Source organism: Syngnathus floridae, chromosome 10 (assembly GCF_059516105.1).
Source record: "Syngnathus floridae isolate MCC-2025c chromosome 10, RoL_Sflo_1.0, whole genome shotgun sequence".
In the NCBI taxonomy this organism is placed as follows: domain Eukaryota; kingdom Metazoa; phylum Chordata; class Actinopteri; order Syngnathiformes; family Syngnathidae; genus Syngnathus; species Syngnathus floridae.
This window is the reverse complement of record NC_142422.1, coordinates 12694640-12719485: the sequence shown is the minus strand read 5'-3', so window position 1 is coordinate 12719485 and position 24846 is coordinate 12694640. Positions and strand designations below refer to the sequence as shown.

The window sequence follows — 24846 nt, the reverse complement described above, 5'->3', positions numbered from 1 at the left end:
GTCCTTTCAGAAACCCAAACCTGGTCGCCCTAATTTAACTCGCATGTCAAGGCACAGCAGCAAAACTATTGCATCTTTGTCACTGATCTCCATATTGTGCCAAAACCAGTCCAACCGTCCAGGAGTAGGCCTCCCAGTCCAAGACGTCATGGAAGGTTGCTATGAAGCCAAAGTGCGATGGCTTCACACGCAACATTGTGGCCACACCACATCAAAGTGCGTTCTGATGACCCTCGGCGCTCCTCCTCCTCGTTCCGATAGCATGTTTTTTAAACCCCACGTCACGCCATGCCACGCAGCGCGGACTCGCAAACCCAGAGGGAGGGGACGACGACAACGCATTATTATCGCCTCCGGAGTGCACTTTGGCTCCAGGAGCGACAAGTCAACACTTGGCAGCCGATATATAAACGGAGGAGGAGGCCGGCCGAGGAGCCGATCCGTTTTTCTCATCGCGCTTCCGGAGAGGACGACAGTGAGTACTCTGACCATTTTTTGCCTTACAATTCTTTGCCCGAGTTATGACGTGTGCGGTCAATAACAGCATTCAAGTCATGACCCGAAAGGCAACTCAAGAGAGCCGATGTCGCTCCCTAGTGGACACGATGGCTAAATGTTGACTGTGCTGTTTGCAGATCCACCACCATCATGAACAAACTGTTGGTTGTTTCTGTGCTGCTCGCAGTCCTCGCTCTCAGTAAGTGGACACACACTCACAAAATTTCGCCACAAAATGGAAGGACAAGCCTCCAAGTCTTAAACTTGACATTTGACTGATCTTTCTCTAAAATAAATGGAAAAACAGGAACACTGTGGTCCATGGTTCAAATCACCCCATAAACGTTTTTTCCAGCCTATAAAACTAATGTTTCGTTAACATAACTAATACTGCTAATAAAACCAACGGGGATGGGAGCCTAAATGCTCAAGGAAAGATAGATGCCCATTTTTATACCTTCCTTCCCACTGCACATTCGATTCTTGACAATTGGAAATGCATGAACTCAAAAGCCCACGCGCTGGTGCCACGCAGGCGCAGAAGGTTTCCGCATGCCGAGGCAGGCCGAGGATGAAGAGCAGGGCACCCTCACCATGTTCAGCAACACAATCAAGTCTTACTACAGCGATGCGGTCAACACCATCTCCGACTACGTGGAGACCATCAAGGGCCTGAAGGTGGAGGAGAAAGTCAGGTGAGATGTCCTTGGGGGTGTCAAACCACGCCAGAGGGAAGAAGGCCAACCTCCCGTTGTGTCTGCAGGAACCTTTACGCGGAGACCACCACCATTTTGAGCACCTACAACAGCATCGTTCAGGACCAGCTCTATCACCTGTTTACTGGGCAGCAGTAAACAACTCCAAAGCACAACGGTAACTGCCAGAATGAAAACAGACTAACGAATTTGACCAAAGTGGGCAGCCAGCAAGCGCAACAGCAGCAATGATAGCATCGCTATTCCAGAAAGTCGACCTTCGCCCCAAGGCGGGCGCCACACATCACCCACCTCAGCTATTTGACACCTCTTGAAATATTAAAAGTATTTATACAAAACTGTCACGTTTGATCACTTCACAATTTACATTAGGGAAAAAAAAACATCACGGCACATCAAACAAAAATGTCCAAAAGTATAGACATGTTTTTTTTGACTAATTAAAACGATATCTATATGATTAGGATTAATTTGAAAAGTACTCAAATCTGCAGATGAACTCATTCAACTGTATCGGTCAGTGTTCTACTTTTTACGCAAGATCATAGACAACAACAAAAACAGAGCAACGATGGCACAGTATCACTCAATGATTCTTGATAGTGCTAATTACAACGCTTGGATCAATCGGCTGCCGATGATCGTTGATTATTGCCTATCATAAAAAACGATCATTGATCGGTATCGTCATGGTTGCATAAAAATCTCTGACTGGAACAGCTCTCGTGCTAACTGTCATTAGGGGGTGCTACAAGATAATTGCTATCATGGGCCGTGACGTCTACGCGACCGAGTTAACCTCCATTTTAACTTCTTTCATTGGCTTTTCAGCAACTCTCAGAAATAATTTGTCAAAGTTTTCCACGTCCAGTTTCAAATGTGTGGTTGAAGAGTCATCGGGACTTTTGTTAGGATGAATTGACTTCCTGCATTCATTCCCTTTGGTCAACATTCTCTTGTGTAAATGTTTACATGTTGTTCCCTGAGTGTCCTCATTTGTTGTGCAATCGATAAATTCTGAAAATAAAACACAAAAACACCTCAAGGACAGGATGTTAATGTGAGCAAATATATTTGCCTCCAAAGCTTGACCCCAATTGCGCAATCTGGCACTTGTGGGGAAAAGGTGCAATGGTAAAATATTAACTTGATTAACACAATCGGGCAGACTTATTTCCTCAATTTGTTCTTATGCAACAAAATGCTTTGCTTGTGTTCTTTGGATTAATTGGGGGCAAAGTATTCTTCAATCCGGCCCACCAAACATTTCCATTGTCTGTCACAGGACTTTGACATCTTTTATTGTTTCTTCATTTATTGATTTATAGTATTGGAATCAAACAGTAAATAAATTAAAAACATTACGGCAATGAACATTTTGTAGTTTTAGTTTTAACCTGTCCATGTCATTATTAAAATAAAACTATTTTACAAACACGCTGAAACTTTTTTTAGCCTCATTGATGGATGAGCTGGTCGATCACATGCTGTACATGAACACAAAGTGTGCACACCCCTCCGGGTTATATGGATGAGGTAGAAAGGGACGCTAACGTCACCCGACTGCTGTTGCAAGAACATTTTCTTGTTCTTGAGGAACGACGAGATGATTACTGGAAACAAGGTGTGACCCTCCGTGTGTGAACGTTATTACAAAGGTCACATGCGGACGGGAAGTGATGGCAAATCAAGACCCTCCTTCGCTCCTTATATAAGGAGAGGGCTGCCGCCGTCTGTCGCCATAGACAACATGGAGCGTCTTCTTCTGCTTCTCGTTTTGGGCCTCGCAGGTAAACGATTGCTGCCGCGCACGCTCGATTGGGATAGTGGCTTAATGATGAGCGTCAACAGGTGCGTCGCCACTGGTGGACGACAACCTGTGCCAGCCTCACTCCAGACCCTGGCAGGTGTGGCTTCAGAGCCGGGGGAAGAGATGCAGCGGCGCCCTCGTAAACCACTGGTGGCTGGTGACGTCCGCCGCCTGCGCGTAAGCCAGACCGTACCGATTGCGTTAACTGTCTTTTTCTTCCGGCCAACTGAATGAAAATCTCTCCAGATCAACCGACGTCACAGCATCGCTGGGCGAGCATGATGTGACGGCGGACGAGGGCACCGAGCAGCACGTTGCCGTGGCGGAGGTTATCCGCCACAGCCCGTACCGCTCACCCCTGCACAGCCTGGTCATGATGCGCCTGGCCCAGCCGGCCCGTTTCACCCAATACGTGCAGCCCATCGGCCTGCCCGGTCGCTGCCCTCAGCCCGGAGACAGCTGCACTGTCAGTGGCTGGGGCTCCACCGTGCCCAATCAATGTAAGCCCATGTTGCTTAAAATTCTCGTCTTTTTGCAGCGGTGCGACACACGCAAGTTTTACACGGGCTAATGCTAATTTTAAGGTAGGAGGCTGCTGATACCAGACGATGATACTTTAAGCAAAACAATTTGTACTAACAACTATGCGATATCGACTTCAGGTGCTACAACATTTGCCCCAGGCACAAAGAAATGCTTCCCCCTGAACAAATGCTTCAGATTGAAGAAAAAAATGATGCGCTCACGCTTTTGTTGTTGTTGAAACAGATGAGTCTCCTAACCAGCTCAAGTGTTTAACTGTACCGGTTGTGGAAGATCAAACTTGCGTGAATGCGTTCCCCGACTACCTGTTCTGGAGCTTGGGGATGGTGTGCGCTGGCGGGGCTGACGCCGCTGGCTGCTTGGTGAGCCCAAACGTCGCTTTTGCTGCTGTTCGACTTTGAGTGGAACTCGTGCGATTGATTTTGGGTGATGCCTGCGCAGAAGGACAATGGTGCGGTGCTGGTGTGCAACGGACAGCTGCAGGGCGTGCAGTGGGTGGATCTGGGCTGTCGGAACGCCAAGCACCCCAGCGTCTACACTAAGTTGTGCAAATACAACGACTGGATGCGCAGAGTGATGGACAGCCACACGCCAACCACCACCACCGCACAGGCCTTCACCTCCAAGACGCTATGAGGGAGGAAAAACAAAAAACGGTTACTTCAGTAGCTGGCTCCCGCAAGAACAATCAGGCATCAAGGAACGACTCTCGCACATTGAAGCCTCAAACTATGATTCATTTGAAGCTCGTTATACTTACATATCATAACCACATTACATACCGAGTTGTCCCTCAAACATCCCCGTCCCCGTTTCTTTTGCCATGCACAAATTGCCTTTCTTGATATTTTTCATATGTACATTTCATTAAGTGTCAAATTTTACCTTGTTTCAATAAACCAATGCCTTTCCTTGATAAGTAGCCATTTTGTGTGATATTGATCCCATAAGGAAAAGTGCGTCCTGCGTGATTACAAAGAGCCGCTAGAGAGCGCGCTGGGCCATGCAAGCAGCCGGCCGGAGAGTCCTGCTGCTCCCAAGCAAGCAGGCGACGCAACACTTCAATTCTTTGCCATCTGCAACTTCGGAGGGAGTCGTTGATGGTGTCGGGGTACACTTGACCTGTCTTGTGTGCCGACACCTGAGTTCGATTCCGGCATATGACGGCGTGTGTGTGCGTGGGTGGGTGCGTGCATGTGCGGGTGTGTGGGCGCATGTGTGTGCGTGTGTATTTGCGTGCGTGCGTATGTGCGTGTGCATGTGTGTGTGATACTTGAGATTCTATTATTGTATGAAAAACATTGCATGATATTAAGTTATAACCTGTGTGTGTGTGTAGTGGCTTGTATGTTCTACATCGACATAAAAGTGTTTTTCTGCCCAGTTTTCATTTATAAATGTTGTTGAGGATTGTGATAATGATTTTATGTGCAACGGAGCTCATGTCTTCTCAAATGATTTTGGCAGCTGGAAAACTGTTTCTAATGAGCATCATCGCCCCCTAGAGGACTGGAGTGGCGCTGTAGACAACCTTTAAGCGCGGATTCTTGGACTTTGTTACAGCTGGCTGAGCCTCATTTGCTTAGTGCGCACCTTGGCAAAGTTAAGCCTTTCTTCAATGTAGTTCAAAGTAGGTTTTAAAACTAGGGTTAGGGTTTCAAACTAGGGTTCGGGTTTCAAAGTAGGGTTTAAAGCATACCTGGGCAAATTACGGCCTTTGTGCGTCCCTGTCCGGCCCGCATGAGGCCAATCGTAATTTTAAAAAATAAAATAAATTAGTGTCGTGCGTACAATACAACTGTATCGCTTTTATTTTGAAAGGCGTCACACCTCCGTGTAGCGTACGTGTATGTGAGCTGTGCATGAAGGTGAATAGTGCGAAGTAACGCTGCCCGAGAAACGTGTGCTGACCCTCAGAAAAGAAAAGTTGACAAGGAGCGCCGTGTTTTCAACAAGACATGGACTGCCAAGTATTTCTTTACAGAAATGAAAGGTAAAGCCATGTGCCTGATTTGTGGTACACAGGTCGCTGTGTTGAAAGAATATAATTTGAGTCGTCACTACACGACCAAGCATGAGAAAAAAATACATCTGTCTTATAAACAGCACGCAACAGAGGCTGATGCATTGCTAGCAAAACTGCAAGCCCAACAAGGACTTTTTATCAAACTTCACACCCAGAGATGCAGCGGCTTTGTCATTTGAGGAAAAGTTAAAGAAGTTAAGAATAAATTGTACTGATTAATAATTGTTTTTTATTTGACCTTTACACCACAATTTCACATAGCTTAATATAAATATAACCGCAATAATTGTATTCTTCTAATTACCAGTACCAGCTATTTGAAATAAATAATTTAGTGCATTTTACAATGGAAGAAAATTGAGCAGGTTTAAGTCATCGTAGGTGTGGCCCTCTGACACAACTTAGGTTTTTCATGTGGCCCCTTGTAAAAATTAATTGCCCACCCCTGGCGTAGAGGATGGCTGAGGCCACCACAGAGTCATAGAAGGTCCGGAGGAGAGCCCTGCAAACACTGAAGGACCTCAGTCTCCTCAGCAGTTGGAGGCGACTCTAGCCCTTTTTGTACAGGGCATGGGTGTGATCAGTCCAGTCCAGTTGGTTGTGAAGCCGAACACCCAGGAATTTGTAGTTCTCCACTACCTCAATGTCCGATCCCTGGATGTTCACCGGAGTGAAGATGGGTGCTGTCCTTCCGAAGCTCACAATCAACTCCTTCGTCTTGCTGGTGTTCAGCTGATGCTGGTTGAGCTCACACCAGCTGACAAAGTCCTTGATGACCGTCCTATATTCCAGATCGTTCCCCTCCGAGACATATCCAACAATGGCCGTGTCGTCGGAGAACTTCTGGATATGGCAGTGAGCTAGCAAGCCACCTAAGATAGCTAACATTACTGTGCGTGTGTCTGTGTGTGTGAGTGTATTTATTTATATAGCAACATATTGTTTCGTGTTGTTTCCTAATCCAAGGTATCATGGCTGCTAGATATACAGCTAAAATTGTTCTACAGATGGTGATGGATGATGGAGAGGCAGTAACAGGGTTGGACTCAAGGGTCTGAAATTTCTGATAATAAGGACCCAAACTATTGTCCAGGTGGTATTAGAAGTTGTCCACCTGGAATCCAACTGAACAGGATCAATCTGACTCAGAAGATTCCTCTTCTGTGTCCTCTGAAGAAGAAAGTGGCCAATTCATGTCCAGTAGAATGAGTCGAAAGGGCTCTTATTGGAGCGAGTTACTTCCCACCCAGGACAGCGCTCAGAGCCACAATATCTACAGAAATCAATCAAGGCCTGCACAAGTCTTAGTACTATTGTCTCAGCAAAAGATATATGGGAGCTCTTCATCACTGAAAATATAATGCCAGAGGTGATGAAGTGCACAAACATGGAAGGATGGCGGGAAAGCTAGAGAACTAGAGGAAAAGAATGGAAAAATGTCAAATAATTGATGGCCTTGTACATCTGAGGGTCAAAATGCTAACTCTAGTTCAGGGGTGGGCAATTATTTTTTACAAGGGGCCACATGAAAAACCTGAGTTGTGTCAGAGGGCCACACCTACGATAACTTAAACCTGCTCAACTTTCTTCCATTGTAAAATGCACTAAATTATTTATTTTAAATAACAGGTACTGGTAATTGGAAATTGTGGTGTATAGGTCAAATAAAAAAATCATTAATCAGTACAATTTATTCTTAACTTCTTTAACTTTTCCTCAAATGACAAAGCCGCTGCATCTCTGGGTGTGAAGTTTGATAAAAAGTCCTTGTTGGGCTTGCAGTTTTGCTAGCAATGCATCAGCCTCTGTTGCGTGCTGTTTATAAGACAGATGTATTTTTTTCTCATGCTTGGTCGTGTAGTGACGACTCAAATTATATTCTTTCAACACAGCGACCTGTGTACCACAAATCAGGCACACGGCTTTACCTTTCATTTCTGTAAAGAAATACTTGGCAGTCCATGTCTTGTTGAAAACCCGGCACTCCTTGTCAACCTTTCTTTTCTGAGGGTCAGCACACATTTCTAGGGCAGCGTTACTTCGCACTATTCACCTTCATGCACAGCTCACATACACGTACGCTACACGGAGGTGTGACGCCTTTCAAAATAAAAGCGATACAGTTGTATTGTACGCACGACACTAATTTATTTTATTTTTTAAAATTACGATTGGCCTCATGCGGGCCGGACAGGGACGCACAAAGGCCGTAATTTGCCCAGGTATGCTTTAAACCCTACTTTGAAACCCGAACCCTAGTTTGAAACCCTAACCCTAGTTTTAAAACCTACTTTGAACTACATTGAAGAAAGGCTTAACTTTGCCAAGGTGCGCACTAAGCAAATGAGGCTCAGCCAGCTGTAACAAAGTCCAAGAATCCGCGCTTAAAGGTTGTCTACAGCGCCACTCCAGTCCTCTAGGGGGCGATGATGCTCATTAGAAACAGTTGTATTGCACGCACGACACTGATTTTATTTTATTTTTTTAACTAAGTTGTAATCAAATGTAATTTATGATTGGCCTCATCCAGGCCGGACAGGGACGCTCAAAGGGCCGGATGTGGCCCGCGGGCCGTATTTCTGCCCTAGGGTTCGATCGAACCCAGCTTAAGAACCACTGATCTAGAAACTGACAGATTGCTGCTGTTCACTCTTATGATCAATTGCACTACATAAGGCTTGACATTGATTGTCTGGGCTCATTTTTAATCCTTTTGAAGTCTTTCCATGCTGAAAATGTAAGCACTGACGGCAAACAAGGCACCATCTGACGTGCTTGTCTTTGAGGAAAGCGACAGGTCAAGAATCAAACAGCACTCTGTTTAATTTCCTGCAAAGCTGATGTGTGATTGGCATGCGTCGCCCTCCCGCAGACTTGACTGTACTGTCTTGGTCTATTTAACAAAGTTGTCACGGTAAAAGGGTGCGTGTCACAGAGGTAAGCAGAGGTTCCATACATCCCATAATGCCACCGCATTGCAGTCAAAAGCATTTCGCCGTGTGTATTTTGTTTGGCCAATCAGAAAGATTTCTCCACCCCCCCCCCCCCCCCCCCTCCTCCCTCCCACTCGGGCAAAGCTTTAGCACAGCATTCAACGTTAAACATGAAAAACATGTTTTGGTACGTAGCCAGCGCTTTAACCGAGCTGTGAGGTGTTAGACGAGTGAAAAAATGGACCGAAACGAGGCGTCACCATGGAAACAGATCTCTTTTTTAAATAAAAAATGCTGAGTACTGCGAAAGCTTATTGTGTTCACCACTGACTGCACCTCCTCCCCCTTTTTTGGGGGGGAGAAAGCAATTAGGCCCTATTCTTTAGCTCCCGTCGATACAAATCAGGCTACGTGCATCCCAGCAGTTCAGTTCCCGTTGCGCCATTACAGTATGTCTTGTGCTAGCAGTCAGTCGCCTGTGTCTGGAAAAAAAACAAAAAAAACCATCACATGCTAGTGTCAGCCGCTGCCCCCACAAGTTAAGAATGTCACTTGTGCTTTTTTTTTCCCCCAGTCAAAGAGCAGATTTGTTTTGACTTTTTTAAAGTGTAGCCTCCGCTACCATTAGCTCTTAAACGGTGGCCACCCGGTGTGCGTTTATTTCCTGCAATGCTACTGTCTACTGGGGACTGAGTAGGTCTTTATTCGTACAATATAGCTGCTGTTGCAATTTACATCAAGTGAAAGTGGAATTTCGAAGGACTACAATGGAGCAATTATGCAAGCGAGACTCAAGTAATAAGTTGGGGAGCATAAGAAAATCTAGCAGACGACAAATGCTGGTTAAAGATAACAATAACGATATTGAGAGATTGCTCCGAGTGGGAGTCGTGCCGGTTTCCGGAATTGTAACGAGCTGCCGAAGTCCTTCAAGCCACCGAGGTCACCTTATCTTTGTGTCTTGCTCCATTAAAGTGCGAGTGGGAGCTCAGGAGGGCCTAATCGCTGGAATAAAAGTAGCGATGACCTCTCCGCCCACAAAGGTCCTTTCTTTTGTCATCTTCTAAATAAATCACCTCCTTATTTGGAGATAAGAAAGTGAGGAGGGCCGCAAAAAGTAAATCAAAGTCAAAGTCTGCTTTATTGTCAATTTCTTCACATGCCAAGACACACAAAGAAATCAAAATTATTTTCCCACTATCCCACAGTGACAAGACATATACATACAAGTAAACAACACAAAAAAAATAAAAACAAGAAGGCACAAACAATGAATAAATAAGAGTGATGAATAAATAATAAACAAATAACACAATAAATAAGAGGAGCAAAAATGGAGCAAGTGTGCATCCAGCAGACAGTTAGAATATAGCTCAGTTCAGGATCTTAACAGCCTGGAGAATGAAGCTGTTGGTGATCTGCTTGTCACCCCAAAACATGCGTGGCGGTCCAAATGATGGATCGTGCCACTGGCTTCCTAAAGTGGCTTCCGCAAAGTGTGCACGTTCTAGCTTGGCCTTGGGGCCTCCCGCAGGGGGCGCTGCTGACAACAGATGACATCCTCCTTCCACACTCTTAGCCCATTGGAACACAGCTGTCACTCACTCCGCACGCAAGTGTGAACGACCTTTGTACTCGAAATTGCCATATGGCATATTTATGGCACGAGTGTATTTGGGCCAATCAGATTTTTTTTTGGTCACACACACGCACACACGCATGCACACACACACACACACACACACACACACACACACACACACACACACACACACACACACACACACACACACACACACACAAGACAATTAGCTAGGAATGTTAGCCCCTCAGACCCCAACTGCTCACTCCAGCCCCCGCACTGTAAATCACAGCGGAGGTCAAAATGAATGAACGGGACTGAAAGTATTTCAATGAGACCTAAGGTCAAAGTCTTGGCCAACACACACATTCTTTAAAGTATATTTGTTTTGGGAGTTGAGCTAGGGACGAGACCAAAATATTTTTTTTTACAAAATGGTACGATTGAACGGTTACAAAAAATAATGTCTTTATTTTTAATTCAACATAAAGTTACCGTAATTTCCGGACTATAAGCCGCACCGGACTATAAGCCGCACCAGCTAAAATTCAGGGATATTTTAGTTTTTTTCTTACATAAGCCGCACCGGACTATAAGCCGCACGAGCACATGAGTTTTTTTACAAAGAAAGACAGTACACAGAAAGCCGTAAAAATCCATAAATATGCCGCGCCGCCATTTAAGCCTCAGGGTTCAAAGTAACCTTCTGAATAAAATGCATTAAAAGTTCACATTAATTACAACTTGTTTTTGGTAAGCAAAATGTCAGAAGAATTGAATTTAAATCCTGATTGATTGGGTTTTAATACAATGCAGATGGTCCAAACAGCGCCACTGCTTTGTGTAATTTCTGAGTCACATGGCAGAGTAAGAGAAAGGGTTTAGAGCCCTTTGACGCAGGTCACCTAGCGTGCATTCCTACTAAAGCTCATAAAAGTCACAAGCAACACAGGCAGAATAAGCAGCAGCCATAGTAGTGTTTCAAAATAGTATTTTTGTTGTTGTTTTTTTCTTCAAGATACCGCACAACAGTGGTCCACAGCCTTTTTACGAGTGTATAAAAGTGATCAAGTCATCACAAAAATCACGAAAAAAATCTTATATAAGCCGCACCTGACTATAAGCCGCAGGGTTCAAAATTTTGGAAAAAAGTCGCGGCTTATAGTCCGGAAATTACGGTAAACATTTTCACCCCAACTTAATTCTTGCCTCATATTGGTTGATTTGGCTTAAGCCAGGCCCAAAGCATAATACATTTCTATTGGATGTATTTAAGAAGTAATTCAAAACTTCTTTCCAGAAAGATTGAATGCAAACTACAAACGATGCTTCTCACGAGGGTCAAGGTTGAGCTGGAGTTGATCACAGTTACAACCATTCATTCACCTTCACAACCTATGGACAATTTTAGACTGGAGTGAACCAACATGCGTCCATATTGCACTAATCACCGGCCTACCATGCTGCCACCACATTATTACTTGTAAGTAAGTAAGGATTTTTTAAATTATATATTTGAAGTACCGTATTGGTCCAAATATAAGACGACCTTGATTATAAGACGACCCCCTCTTTTTCAAGATTCAAGTTAGAAAAAAGACTTTTTGAACACCAAATTTCATTTTTATACAGAAAATAATTACAGCACATCTGAAACAAATGATTATAACAATATATTCGAGAGAAAAAGCATGTTATTTTGCCTCATTCAAATCATGCAAAAACTGTCTATCACATCTTAATATCTAAACATTTAAATATGTAAACTAAAGTGCAATTACATTTGTAAATGAATGGTTTCTGGTTTTTGAAATTTAAATAAATTGTGATAAAACAACAAAATTGCAATAACAGCATTAACCATCAAAGTGAAGTCTAACTGTAACTAGTCTTGAAACAAATCTGAATAAGGAAAAACATTGCAATAAAATAATACAAACTGGTTCAAACTTGAGAGTAGCTGAGATCTGTCATGTCAGAATATTACTCTTAACAAACATCCTCTGCCTCGCTATGCTGAGTGTCACTGTCCTTGTAAGCGCACACCCTCTTGTCGAGCTCTTGAAAGTGGCAGCTCTGTGGACCACGGAAAGCTTTTCTCTGATTAGGAGCATTTTTTAGGCGATCTTTTTGAGCTTTCCATCTCCGTACATTACAATCTGTGACACCATATTTCACAGCCGCTTTGCAATTGTTTGAAGACTCTGCCTCATTTATCACCATCATCTTGAAGTTTGCATCATAACTTCTCCTCAGCTGCCGGTTAACCTGGCCGATCTTCGACCCACTTTTCTCCAGATTGTCGCTTAGTTTTTCCATTTTCTGTTATCTCGTCTCTTATTTTCTTCTCTTTTCTTTCTTACCGCTATTTATTTCTTCATGCTACCGCTATTTTTATTTTTATTTTTATTCTTCATGACAGCGGTTCGCTTTGGCCTGGGGATTTAAGTTCAGCATCCGCTTTAAAGACATCTGGCGCCATCTAGCGTTGTGAATGGGTATAATGTCTAGACCCCGAATGTGAGACAAACCCCACTTTTTCTGTCTTATTTCAATGCAAAACACACCGTCTTATATTCGGGCCAATACGGTAAATGTTTTGAACTTTCAAGTTAAATACAACTAAACAGTACTTAGGCAGCATTTCATTTGCCTACCACCAGAGGGAGCCCATCTGGGCTGTACTCACAAAGCAGCAGCATTTATTTTACAGTCAAACCTCGGTTTCTGAACGTCCCGGTTCTCGAACAAATCGGAATCTGAACAAAAAATTCGAGATTTTTTTGCTTCGGTTGTTGAACAAAATTCGGAGGTCGAACCTCACGAGATGAGCCGGGAGGACCCGAGAAAACCCGACCGCGTGGCCCGGATGCCGACTGACTCCGTAGTTATTGTATTTTCGTTACTTTGAGGATTGTATTAACCCCTAATCATGCCTCCAAAGAAAGCAAGTGGGAGCAGTAAAGCCATCCTGAAACACAAAGACGCTCTTAAAGCAATGCGACAGTGAGCGCCCGGCGCGCTGCGGTTGCGCGATCAGAACAAATTAAGCTCCCTGCGCATTGAGGTCCACTTACATTTTGGAAAGTACATCAGGACTTTAAAAATATTTTCTAAATTTCAGCGACAGCTCTGTCACAATAATGCGACCAGCGCGGTGCAGTTGCGCGGTGGGCTACGCGCTACGGTTGCGCATTCGGTGGTGCGCTGCAGTTGCGCGATCGGACAAAAATGCGCAAATGAAAAAAAATGACCGATTCGCTTCTCGAACCGCCTTCTGGAACGGATTGTGGTCAAAAAACGAGGTTTGACTGTATTTTTAATATTCTTGTTAAAATCACACTTACATGTGAACTGGAAGTGACAATAATAACACATAGTGAAAGCTCAATTGAGCAAATTGGCTATTTCAGAAGTGTGTGTCAAACTGGTAGCCCTTTGCCTTAATCAGTACCCATGAAGTAGCTCTCGGTTTAAGAAAGGTTGGTGACCCCTGCTCTAAACGGTTTGAAGCATTGGTGATTGTGTTACTCAAGGTAATGGCGTCAGCAAAGTGGATTCTTGGAGAAGAACCTTCATTGCTAAAAAGCCAAATGACGGCTTCAAGTGGATTTTCATAACATTGTAAAAGTAGTCAGTTAAGCTCAATGCACATCACAAAAAAATGGTGCGCAAATGTTGGGCAGATTGATGACTCAAATCTCAGAAAAGTCTTAACTCCTATCTTGAGACCACAGCACAACTAAAATACATTTGGGTTGCCTATCAGATCAATATTACAGTTATAATCAATAATATGGATCCCTCATGCTGCTACTGTGACACAAGCCACACACAGGATATGAGACTGTAGGACGGATTGCGATAAAGATAATAAAAACAAGCGCTCCCTCCCACCTTCTTCCATCTATTTCCTCAGAGCTCACATTTGTTTCAATCACAGCACAAAATCCAGATTTATGATATGAATTTTTGGTTCCGTCCATCCATTATCGTCGTTATCTCGCTTCCTGCCCGCTGTTAATCTCGCTGCCCTGGTCTTGTTTTTCACATCACTGTGTGTGTGCTGCTTTGCGAAGATGAACTGAGCTCGCCGGTATTGACTTGGATGCCCGCCGGTTCTGACATAATGCTTGTCATTCCTCACTAAAGTGAACAGTAACAAGTTGAAAAGGCATTCAAGAGAGAAGTCACAGTCCAAGGGAGTAAAGGACAGTGGAGTCAACCTTTATACTCATTTCATGCAAGAGTCTCAAGAGTTTAAGCAAAAATGTGTTTTCACTCACAGAAGCAGAGATTCATCAGCAAGCCACAGAATGACACTTTGGTGCAGTTTTTCCCTGTCGGAAATCAGTTCCAATGGATTCAATCACCGCTTTCCATGACTTGGCGGCTTTGTATCGGTGCGGGCCACAGACTGATAACTGTTTTGACGGGTGACACATTTAATCTGCGAATGGACAGCTCGCCAAATGCGCATTGGTGCAAGTATGCTGATCCCGCCGACTGTGGCGCCTGGTTTTCGATTTTAATTTGATCAGTTGTAATGAGTATGATAAGTCATCCCGGTCTCTGTTCGTGATCTGCGCGCAGCCATCTGATCGTGATTGATGGCTCAATTGAAATGGTTCAAAAGTTATTTTCTTTCTTGTCAGAATCAATCAAGAGAGGAGAGTTTTTGCAGTGCACAGGCCAGTTTACGTTTTTGCTCCAGCGGTGTAGTGCCACCTTGTGCCACAACATGCCAAACAGCACTGACATCCATCCATCCATCCATCCATCCATCCATCCATCCATCCATCCATCCATCCATCCATCCATCCATCCATCCATCCATCCATCCATCCATCCATCCATCCATCCATCCATCCATCCATCCATCCATCCTCTTCCGCTTATCCGGGGTCGGGTCACGGGGGCAGCAGCTTCAGGAGGGACTCCCAGACTTCCCTCTCCCCAGCCACTTCATCCAGCTCATCCCAGGGGATCCCAAGGCGTTCCCAGGCCAGCTGAGAGACATAGTCTCTCCAGCGCATCCTGGGTTGTCCCCGGGGTCTCCTACCGGTGAGATATGCTCGGAACATCTCCCCAGGGAGGCGTCCAGGAGGCATCCTGATGAGATACCCGAGCCACCTCATTTGGCTCCTCTCAACGTGGAGGAGTAGCGACTCTACTCCGAGTCTCTCCCGGATGACCGAGCTTCTCACCATATGGTGAGAGCCCTAGGGGAGAGCCCGGACATCCTGCGGAGAAAACTCATTTCGGCCGCTTGTATCTGGGATCTTGTTCTTTCGGTTACGACTCATAGCTTGTGACCATAGGTGAGGGTAGGAGCATAGATCGACCAGTAAATCGAGAGCTTTGCCTTTTGGCTCAGCTCTCTCTTCACCATGACGGACCGGTACAGAGTCCGCATTACTGCCGACGCTGCACCGATCCACCTGTCGATCTCGATACTGACATCTACGGCAAAAATCGAGGCACAGAAAGTCCCCAACTAAACTCCACTCAAAGAGCTGAGAGATGATTGTGTGAGTTTGTGTGTTCGAGTGGCAGTTGGTTAATCCTAATTTCTCTTAGCTGGTCTATGGTGTTTCACAGTATACATTGGCAATGAGCTAGTGGCCTATCATTCCAAGAAATTATATTCTCTCTTGTTTTGTGTGTCCGTTTTACAGTGAAGTTAAAAAGTTAAGTGACAAACTAGGATTGCGTTTTTTCACCCTTGTAATATTGCTAAGATTTGTCCGATCCTCTCGACCGGGGATGCGGAAACTATTATACATGCGTTCGTCACGTCGCGCCTAGACTACTGTAATGTATTATTCTCTGGTCTTCCTAAGTCCAGTATCAAAAGTCTACAGTTAGTGCAAAATGCCGCTGCGAGGCTGCTCTCACGGTCAAGAAAATTTGATCACATTACCCCAATATTAGCCAAATTACATTGGCTCCCGGTCCATTTGAGATGTGACTTCAAGGTTCTTCTACTAACCTATAAATCACTGCATGGCTTAGCGCCTTCATATCTCGTCGACCTAGTCGTTCCTTATGTTCCGTCTTGTAACCTTCGTTCGCAAAAGTCTAGTCTTTTAGTTACACCGAGGGCCAAGAAAATGTCTGCAGGTTCTAGAGCATTCTCTATTCGGACTCCAGAGCTTTGGAATGCCCTACCAATGGATATTAGAACTACTACCTCAGTAGAAACATTTAAGACACGTTTAAAGACACATTTCTATGAGATGGCCTTTAACTAACTTGGAGTTGCCGATTTGGCCGGAGTTTGTGTTGTTCTCTCTGCCCACCCCCTCCCTGGCTGGGGAGGGAGTTAGGTGGCGCAAAAGCTGATAGCGGCTAGCTGGATTCTCGGGGACCAATTCAAGATGAAGAAACTGCAGCTCAACCTCCTTGAAGACACTGCCAGGACAATCGAGGTCACCTCCGACATCCATTTTTTCATTGATTTTCATATTATGTATTACTTGTGCTCTTTCTGCATCCATTACAACCTGGTGATCCTGAAAGGGGGATCCTTCCATCTGTGGTCCCTTCTCAAGGTTTCTCATTTTCCCCTGGCAGGTTTTTTTTGAGTTTTTCCTTGCCCTTTTGGGAGCTTATGATCAGGGGATGCTTTGAGAATAATCGTCAATTTTTGGCTATGTGAAGCCCTTTGAGACTCTTTGTGATTTAGGGCTATACAAATAAACTTGACTTGACAAAGAAATAGTACCTTTAAAAGTGTTTTCATAAGATTAGAAGTCTTTGGGAGAGGTAAAATTATACTGTACTGTTGAGGCCAACATTTAGAAAATTCAACTCTGAATGATCAGTTACAAGGGGGGGGGGGGGGGGGTGTTTGGATGCTTTTGAATAAAACCAGAAAACAATTGAGTGTTTTTTCCCCATTATGCATTCGAACCAACTGGAACAAAATACAAAAAAAAACGATACATCAACACACCACGAGCGTACCACAAAATATACAGTTTACAGTCAAGAGAAGTCAAGCATGGAGAATCTTCTCCAAATAATAATCCTTAAAAGAGAAAACAGGCAATAAAAAATTCTTACTCAGTAGTCCCGAACGTGACAAAAAAGGAAGCGACAAGCACATGATTTTTTTTATAAAACAGTGAATAAAACGGGGAACAGATGTTCGGAATTCAAGCCTGCCATAAGAGGTTTGCTAACAGTCGAGATCAGTAGACACACACTGAAATACAAAATCGGACAGTGGCTCCAGGTGAACCTTTTTGTTTGTCTTTGTAACTCAAGGCCATTAGTTCCAGTGTACAACAAAAGTGAACGGTCACATCAAGCCGCTATCGTATCATCAATACCGCCCTCCCCATACACACACACATACCCAAAAATCTGATTTGCTGTTGTGACATTTTCAACATCTTAAAACAATGCAGCAATAAATCCCCAGAATAACAAAAACTAAAAACTAATTTTGCAGGCTTCCCATCATAATGGCCTAGCCCTCAAATGACGAGCGATTGTCCCAGCTTGGACCTCCTCGTCCCTGCAATTTCTGTCGAACGGTTTCATTCTGCTAAAAAAAAATGCTTGCAGCGCCGAGCAGTTTTGGAATTACAAAAAATGAGGACAAAAACTGAGAGGAAAGAAGTCAAGGGTAAAAGTGGACAAAGCAAATTTCTATAACTACAAATGAATATGTTGGAAATAGCTTGGTTGGCCTCGAAGCTCACAATATATCTGGAAAAGAAAGAGAGGGGGGTCAAATCCGTATTTGATGCCAGATGTATAGTGCCCACCTGCATCTGCCTAAACAACACAAAAAAAAAACCACCCTCAGCTAATCTAGAACACAGTTTAAAGTGAGAAAATTAAATAAATTGTAAATATGCTACATTGGAGGTGCGCCCATTGTTAGATCAAGACAATAGTTGCAGATGACAGCCAAGGCTACTCTCATTTAAATCAATGAAATGTTATGTCATGTGATTTTTGTGTAAAATTGTGATTGACTGTCCAAAAAATGTGATGTGAGCATGAAATTAAAATTGTTCCCGCAGTGTGAATCCAGCCAGAAGCAGATGTCCCAATACTTTTGAAAACACTGTAAATATGCATGATGCCATCAAATGTTGCCAAAGCAAAGCAGAAATGAAAGCAAACAGTCTTGATTACGGAGGTGGGAAAAGACAGAATGTCCATAAAATTTCACACACACACAAGCAGTGATTTGTTTGAAGTGCAGACTCCGGGGCACAGCAGCGTGACAATGTAGTATTGGGGCCACATTATTTGAAGTACTTTTGATGGCACACCATTGCACTACTCTGCCAGGGAGTCAGCCAAATATGTAATTGATTCATGAAAGCATTATTGGGTGATGCCAGTCGACTTTGGCTCTCCGCTCCCCTTTAAAAGCGTAGCAAATACAAATCGGTGATGTTTTTCTTTTCTTCATAACTGTCGAGCCTCTTCCCTTGGTCCCTCAGCCGATCTTCGTTCATCACTGCAGGAGGGAAGCAAGAGAGAAGCGTGACTGTCAAAAGGTAGCACATCGTCTCCCAACTGACAGCGCGGCGTGAGGATGTAATTTCACTTAGACTGACTTTAAAAAAAACGAAGAACACCACTTGGACTCCAGACATGATGCTAAAGGGAGTGTGTCAGTTGCCTGCCAGGCACCAAAGAGCAGCTGTCACGACTTTGACGAGATGTCTGACATGCGTCAGAGCATATATGAAACGAGATGCAGCAACGTTTTCAATCTGTCTGAGCGACGGAGGGCTAACGAGACGCGCACTTTACCAGACGCGATCGACGTTGGTTCGTCCAGCTCATTGTAAGTACTGCTTGGTGAAGTTTCTTCAATTAGATGTGGCTTTGGCCCGAGCACAAAACATCAACCAAGTGACGCTAAGACCCCAGCAAGAAAATCCATCGACTCCCTTATTTTCTATTTTCCCATGTTTGTGAGCTCACCTGTTCTGCGGCCGGTCTCTTGTTGAGGAGACCGGCCTCTTCGTTGGCCTTGTCAGTCTTCATCTCAACGACGATGTCATTGTTCACTTCAGCGTCCGCCCTGGAGAGGGTGGAGGAGAGGAGTTAATATGCCTTGGTGGTTCTGCTGTTTTGGTTAGTGACAGATTTCAAGGGGCTTGGTGGTTAACGAGATACTAACCCAACTACTGTTATTAAACTGCAATGAGTTCTTTTTAGAAGAGTATAAAGAATATACGTATGTCTGTGAGTATTGCTGTTGTCCATCTGTCTATAACACCACTATAACAACAGTCAATGCTATGAGTTAGCCCATGGATGGTGTTGTGCATTGGTGGTTAACATTAAGCTAAGCAGAATGTTCGTGATTTATGTTGCCGATAAACTTCAATGCTGTTCCCGATACAGTATATAGGTAAACGATTTACTAGAAATATGGAACAAGACTGTCAATTGCAAAATGTATTTGCAGAAGTGGATTTGCAGAGACTTACACTTGCTTTGTGTCCTTCTTGGAGCAGGGCAGCTTGCTCTTCTTGTTGAGGAAGTAGATGAGGGCCACCAGCAGCAGGAGCAGCAGCACGCACACCACCACAGCGATCACCACCCCGCTGGAACCGCCCTGCTGCTGGTCAGCTGCGGCGTCGCAATGACCATGTGGGAGGGGTGGGGGGTGGGGGTGTTGGGGGTTGATCGTAGTGGAGGAAGAATTTACGGGGTATGGGAAAGTTATTGTGATTTGATTTGGGGCGGGTGGGGGGAGCGTTAGGAGGAGAATTTATTCAATGGTAAATGAGGATGGGGAGGCGGGCAGATGGCGGTCCAAACGGGGGAAGAGAAGAGGGAGCAGGGATTGGGGATGTGGAGTTAGTCTCAAATGCATAAGACTGAAATGTGATGGGACCCCAAAAAACGGGACCTGCATATTGACAACAATCAAGCTGCTGAGCAGCCACGACGGCGACGACACAACGCGACAGCGACGACATCACCAAGCTGCCACCCCAAGCGCACTTCTATCACTGGGCTTGTGGGGACATGACGCCACGATACTATTTGATGATAATCTTTTTTCGTTTTTAGGTAGGCTGTATCCGCTGTGTCAAGTTTTGCCGCAAGGGAAGATTTTATTTCCAGACGGATATGAGAAGTACAAAACGGCTCACAGTTGAGTAATGTCGTCCCTTAAATTGGATACTAATGCAGGCAGCAATTCGGAAATATTTGTATGAAGAAATAAATAGATAATGTAATGAGGTATTCTTATATAAATAGATATGTCTTTTGAAATTTTACCAGAATATTCAGACTACTTGTTTCAGTAATACAGTAGTACCGTATTTTTAGGACTATAAGTCGCGTTTTTTTTTTTCATAGTTTGGGTGGGGGGGCAACTTATACTGAGGAGCGACTTATATGTGATTTTTTTCACAAATTTTCAAAATTAAAGAAAAAAAAGTGAAACCGTGATAAACAAACCGCGATGTAGCAAGGGATTACTGTTGTTTGAACTGCAAGTGACGTGCGCGGCGTGGCGATTGTTTACATAAAGGACAAAGGATTCGATCACGAGATGACGAAGATGACCAAGGGCCCCACGTACATCATTAGCGGCTTTGTTTGTAAGTGACACGGAGGACGAAGAGTTTGAAGGATTTAATGATTTGGAGTGACACAGAAGGTTTGAAAAACTATTATGGCTTTTACGGATGCCCTGTCCTACTCTACGGAGCTCTCTTTCACCTCCGTGGATGGAAGTTGGGGGCCGGCGCTTGGCCGGATGACTGTCCGGGGACGGTGGATGGGGCTCGGACATGGTTTTTACGCACGCCCAGTCCTATTCTATGGAGCTCTCTTCCACCTCCGTGGCTGGAATTGCCACCTCCGCGGATCGAAGTCCACGCCGCCACACGCCTGGAAGTCGACGCCGGTGCTTGGGGCCGTGTGGCGGTGAACTATTCATGTTATAGTTATTTGATATATTTTATTTCGTGTAGCAACTTGTATAAGTTTTTATCGTTACAGTTCAGTAGTTGTTGGCTTTTTGAACTCTTGTTTTGTTAAATAAAGAGCCGTTTACCAAACCCACGTCTTTCCTGGTACTTTGATAACGCTACAGTATTGTTATATACTAAATCTGTGGAATAACAACGAGGCTGACATCAGCGGGGCATGTGCGGCGTTGTTGACAGGACAAGGAATTTGATCGATGGATTTAATGATTTGGAGTGACACAGATGGTTTGATAATATTGTTGTTTATATGATAGTTATTTGATATATACTTTATATATCGTTATATGCGTCTGTGGAATATGTAGAATATTTAGATGTCAGCGGCGCATACGCGGCGCATACGCAGCATTGTTTCCATAAAGTACGATCGATGGATTTAATGAATTGGATTGACACAGATATGGTAAACGTGTTATTTATGTAATAGTTATTTGAATAACTTTGAATGTTACTTCAGGGCCGTTCTCAGCTCTTCGTTTGTGTTTGTCACATTAGCATACTTATCATTTAGCCTGTTGTTGCTCGTTCATGTCTGTTCTTGGTGTTTTGTTGAATAAATTTCCGACAAAATGCGACTTATACTCCGGAGCGACTTATATATGTTTTTTTTCACTTTATTGTGCATTTTATGGCTAATGCGACGTATATTCCGGAGCGACTTTTAGTCCGAAAAATACGGTAGTTCTTTGTTTTTCAAATTCAATTGAAAGGTAAACATGAGTGGAGGTTTTGGTCTGACTACTGTCAAAGTTAAAAAAGGTTTTTAAAGTTGAAAAAATCAAGTCATAAAAGTCAGACAATGACGTCTGTCCCCACGACAACAGTAATACAAGCATGCGTACACAAACAGCTCTTGTCAAGACACAGATGTACCACATTGTGTATGCAGAGACAGAGTCAACACAGAAAAAGAGCACAAGAGTGAATTTAGCGGTTACAGACCTGACTTAAGCACAGGGTTTCCAGAGAGCAGCACTTTGAGAAAAAGAAAGTGGCTCAGTCCAGTAGCTTAGCAAAGCAACCGCCGTAACACACAAACGGAGAAGAAAAGAGGACGAGCGTGCAACTACAATAGTGGACCAAAGCAGACGCACAGAGTGGAAAGGAAGGGATAGAATAGAACAGAGTCCTTTATTGTCCCCTGAGGGCCACAAAAGACGTGTTGTAGCATCCATAAAATATCTGACAGACATTACAAAGGTGACAAGAGAAGAAAAAGAAGGACAATATACAATATCCACAGTGGTTGCTAGCAAGAGGGCTAATGTACAGGATTGCAGTGCAGCGGTGTATGCGTGTGCATGCATGTGTGTATGTGTGTGTGTGTGTGTGTGTGCGCGTGTGTGTGCATGTGTGCGTGTGCGTGTGCGAGTGTGTGTGTGTGTGTGTGCGTGTGTGTGTGTGTGTGTGTGTGTGTGTGTGTGTAAGACAGAGGGAAGGGGTCGGGTGGGGAGGGGGTGTACTAAAATGACAGGGTCTGTACAGGAAAGAGTCCTGAAAGCAGGAGGGACAAGAAGAGGAGGCGAAGGAGGGAGAAGGCTCTACCTCTGTCGGCGGAGTTGTGAACTGCGAAAAGACAGAAGAAGAGGAAGAAGAGAATGGGTGACGGGGGTGAGGGAAAACACAAAGAACCGCATCAAGACTGTTAACATGAAACGGAATGTGCTGAAATTAGTAGAAGGTCAACATTTTTTTTCAAAATAACTACGCTAGCTGCTAGATTTGCTAGCTGCTAGTTCACCAGCTATGTTACGGTGAGCCACGCGCGACTCACAACCAAGCGATGTGAACGAGTTCTTCAAAATGGTGTCTGACCTCTTTTGAGAGATACACTGAAGGTCTTGCTATCGGTGCCGTACTCGTTAGCCACCTCGCAGGTCACGCCGTCCTTCATGACGACGGCACTGGCCGGCAGGACGACGGTGCTCACCGCCTTGTTACCCTCCACCGTCACAGACTACGGGACCAAATGACAAAACAAAGGTCAGGTCACGTACGAGCCAAGCTCGCCCCAGGCACACCAAATCACTTCTAAGTTCCACCAGTCTGTTTCAGCAGCTTTGTTTACCCGAAGAAATGGTATTGTTATCAAATGTTCGACAGAGCTCCCTTGAAATTCAACACTTGTACAGTTTGAGTGAGCCATTTACCTCTTTCCCCGACGGCTTCCAGATGAACTGTGGAACGGGGAAGCCGTAGGAGGAGCACCTGAGGGACACCATATCTCCTACGTTGGCCACCTCCCCGACAATCGGCGTCTCGATCACGGGCTGTCCTGCGGATGGACGGGGGTCAGGGCATGAACAAAAGGTTTCCGTCCCGCGCCTGAGGTGGGAAGCCGCACCCTAGCTTGGCTGCTTCCTCCCACCACGCCGCATCCTTCCTGAGCCACAGCCGAGGTGGCTAACACGCATTCTTAGCATCCAGTTGATTATGCATCTGTTTTGTAATGCCCCTCTAACCATAAACCGTGAGTTTTGTTGGTAACTGCTCGTGCCGTGCTACCTCTGATGGTGAGGGCAGCGCTAACCCGGGCCGTCAGTCCCGGCACGGACGGCACGGCCCCGACGCACTCGTACTCTCCGTCTTTCTCGTAGGAGTCGGCTGTTATGGAGAGGGTCCCGTCCTGGGAGAGGACCTCAGAGCCCTGCATGGATGGAAACAAGGACCATGTAAGCTGCTGCGTCATTACGGCCACCCACCCTTCCTTTTGTTTATATCATTAAATTTATATACAATGCAAATTGCAACTGCTGATATGAGAATGAAATCATTTCCCCCCCCCCCCAATTTACACTACAGAGAAAAATAAAAGTCCCGTGGAAGGCATATTTCTTTTAATTAATTTTTTTTATTTTATTTTTTTCTACTGCCGCTCTTACTCACCACGGGAGTTCTCCTCGATCGTCATGGCGGCTGTTTACATCCCACCACACGCACGTGCGAGTGAAGCCACGCAGATGCTGGCTGACCAGGTGACAGACATGGAGAAACTTCTACCAAATTCACTAATCATTGTTCTGGGTGATCTTAACAGGGCGAACCTCGCACACGAACTCCCCAGATACAGACAGCACATAACGTGTCCCACCAGAGGGGCACAGACACTGGACCACTGCTACACCGTAATTAAGGATGCATACCACTCTGTGGCTCGTGCAGCTTTAGGACTCTCGGACCACTGTCTAGTTCATCTGATCCCTGCCTACAGACAGAAACTAAAAACTTCTAAGCCTGTGGTAAGGACTGTCAGGAAGTGGACAGTGGAGTCAAGGCAGAACCTCCAAGCCTGCTTTGACTGCACCGATTGGAGAGTTTTCGAAGCTGCAGATTCAGACTTGCATGAACTCACTGACACTGTCACATCATACATCAGTTTTTGTGAGGATCTGTGTGTGCAGACTAAGACCTTCTGCACGTACAACAACGACAAACCTTGGTTTACACCGAACCTTAGGAGGCTGCGCAAAGTCAAGGAGGAGGCCTACAGGAGCGGCGACCGGGACCTGTTCAAGCAGACCAGAAACACACTGAACCGAGAGGTCAGGAAAGCCAGGAGGTGTTACGGGGAGAGCCTGGAGAGACACCTCTCTGCCAATCCTGATCCCTCAACAGTGTGGAAAGGCCTGCAGAGCATCACGGGCTTCAAGAAACGAACCCCCCGTCCTGTGGAGAGCCCAAGGCTCGCTAACCAGCTAAACAGGTTCTACTGCAGGTTTGATCGGTCCTCCCACACAACGGGACTTC

At 44.8% G+C, this 24846-nt stretch overlaps 3 protein-coding genes across 5 annotated transcripts in view; 2 read left to right on the top strand and 1 right to left on the bottom strand.

Annotated features, from left to right (window-relative positions):
• The first annotated feature begins 305 nt into the window (after positions 1-305).
• On the top strand, positions 306-1552 carry apoc2 (apolipoprotein C2). The gene is made up of 4 exons (XM_088386886.1): positions 306-475; positions 636-697; positions 1034-1193; positions 1262-1552. Exons 2-4 carry the CDS (start codon positions 649-651, stop codon positions 1350-1352), a joined length of 300 nt encoding a protein of 99 aa, XP_088243012.1. The 5' UTR covers positions 306-475; positions 636-648; the 3' UTR covers positions 1353-1552.
• A 147-nt stretch (positions 1553-1699) lies between these two features.
• On the top strand, positions 1700-4486 carry LOC148392553 (trypsinogen-like protein 3). The gene is made up of 5 exons (XM_088386883.1): positions 1700-3004; positions 3066-3201; positions 3271-3524; positions 3793-3929; positions 4009-4486. The coding sequence occupies exons 1-5, from the start codon at positions 2878-2880 to the stop codon at positions 4201-4203; spliced, it is 849 nt and encodes a 282-aa protein (XP_088243009.1). The 5' UTR covers positions 1700-2877; the 3' UTR covers positions 4204-4486.
• A 12511-nt stretch (positions 4487-16997) lies between these two features.
• Positions 16998-24846, bottom strand: part of bcam (basal cell adhesion molecule (Lutheran blood group)) — a 47456-nt gene continuing 39607 nt past the window's right edge. Inside the window, exons 10-17 of one of the 3 annotated variants that reach the window (XM_088387042.1) lie at positions 23605-23746; positions 23250-23374; positions 22915-23056; positions 22645-22665; positions 22042-22074; positions 19579-19720; positions 19067-19166; positions 16998-18593 (exon numbers count right to left, since the gene is read on the bottom strand). In XM_088387042.1, coding sequence (XP_088243168.1) covers positions 18591-18593; positions 19067-19166; positions 19579-19720; positions 22042-22074; positions 22645-22665; positions 22915-23056; positions 23250-23374; positions 23605-23746 — 708 coding nt within the window. In that variant the 3' untranslated portion in view covers positions 16998-18590. The remainder of the gene's footprint in view (positions 18594-19066; positions 19167-19578; positions 19721-22041; positions 22075-22644; positions 22666-22914; positions 23057-23249; positions 23375-23604; positions 23747-24846) is intronic. The other 2 variants (XM_088387043.1, XM_088387044.1) reach the window with 2 other exon arrangements.

Coding starts and splice junctions, on each gene's coding strand:
- apoc2 (XM_088386886.1), top strand. CDS start 649: ATGAACAAACTGTTGGTTGTTTCTGTGCTGCTCGCAGTCCTCGCTCTC. Junction 698..1,033: donor GCTCGCAGTCCTCGCTCTCA/GTAAGTGGACAC, acceptor GGTGCCACGCAG/GCGCAGAAGGTTTCCGCATG. Junction 1,194..1,261: donor AAGGTGGAGGAGAAAGTCAG/GTGAGATGTCCT, acceptor TTGTGTCTGCAG/GAACCTTTACGCGGAGACCA.
- LOC148392553 (XM_088386883.1), top strand. CDS start 2,878: ATGCGGACGGGAAGTGATGGCAAATCAAGACCCTCCTTCGCTCCTTAT. Junction 3,202..3,270: donor GTGACGTCCGCCGCCTGCGC/GTAAGCCAGACC, acceptor AAATCTCTCCAG/ATCAACCGACGTCACAGCAT. Junction 3,930..4,008: donor CTGACGCCGCTGGCTGCTTG/GTGAGCCCAAAC, acceptor ATGCCTGCGCAG/AAGGACAATGGTGCGGTGCT.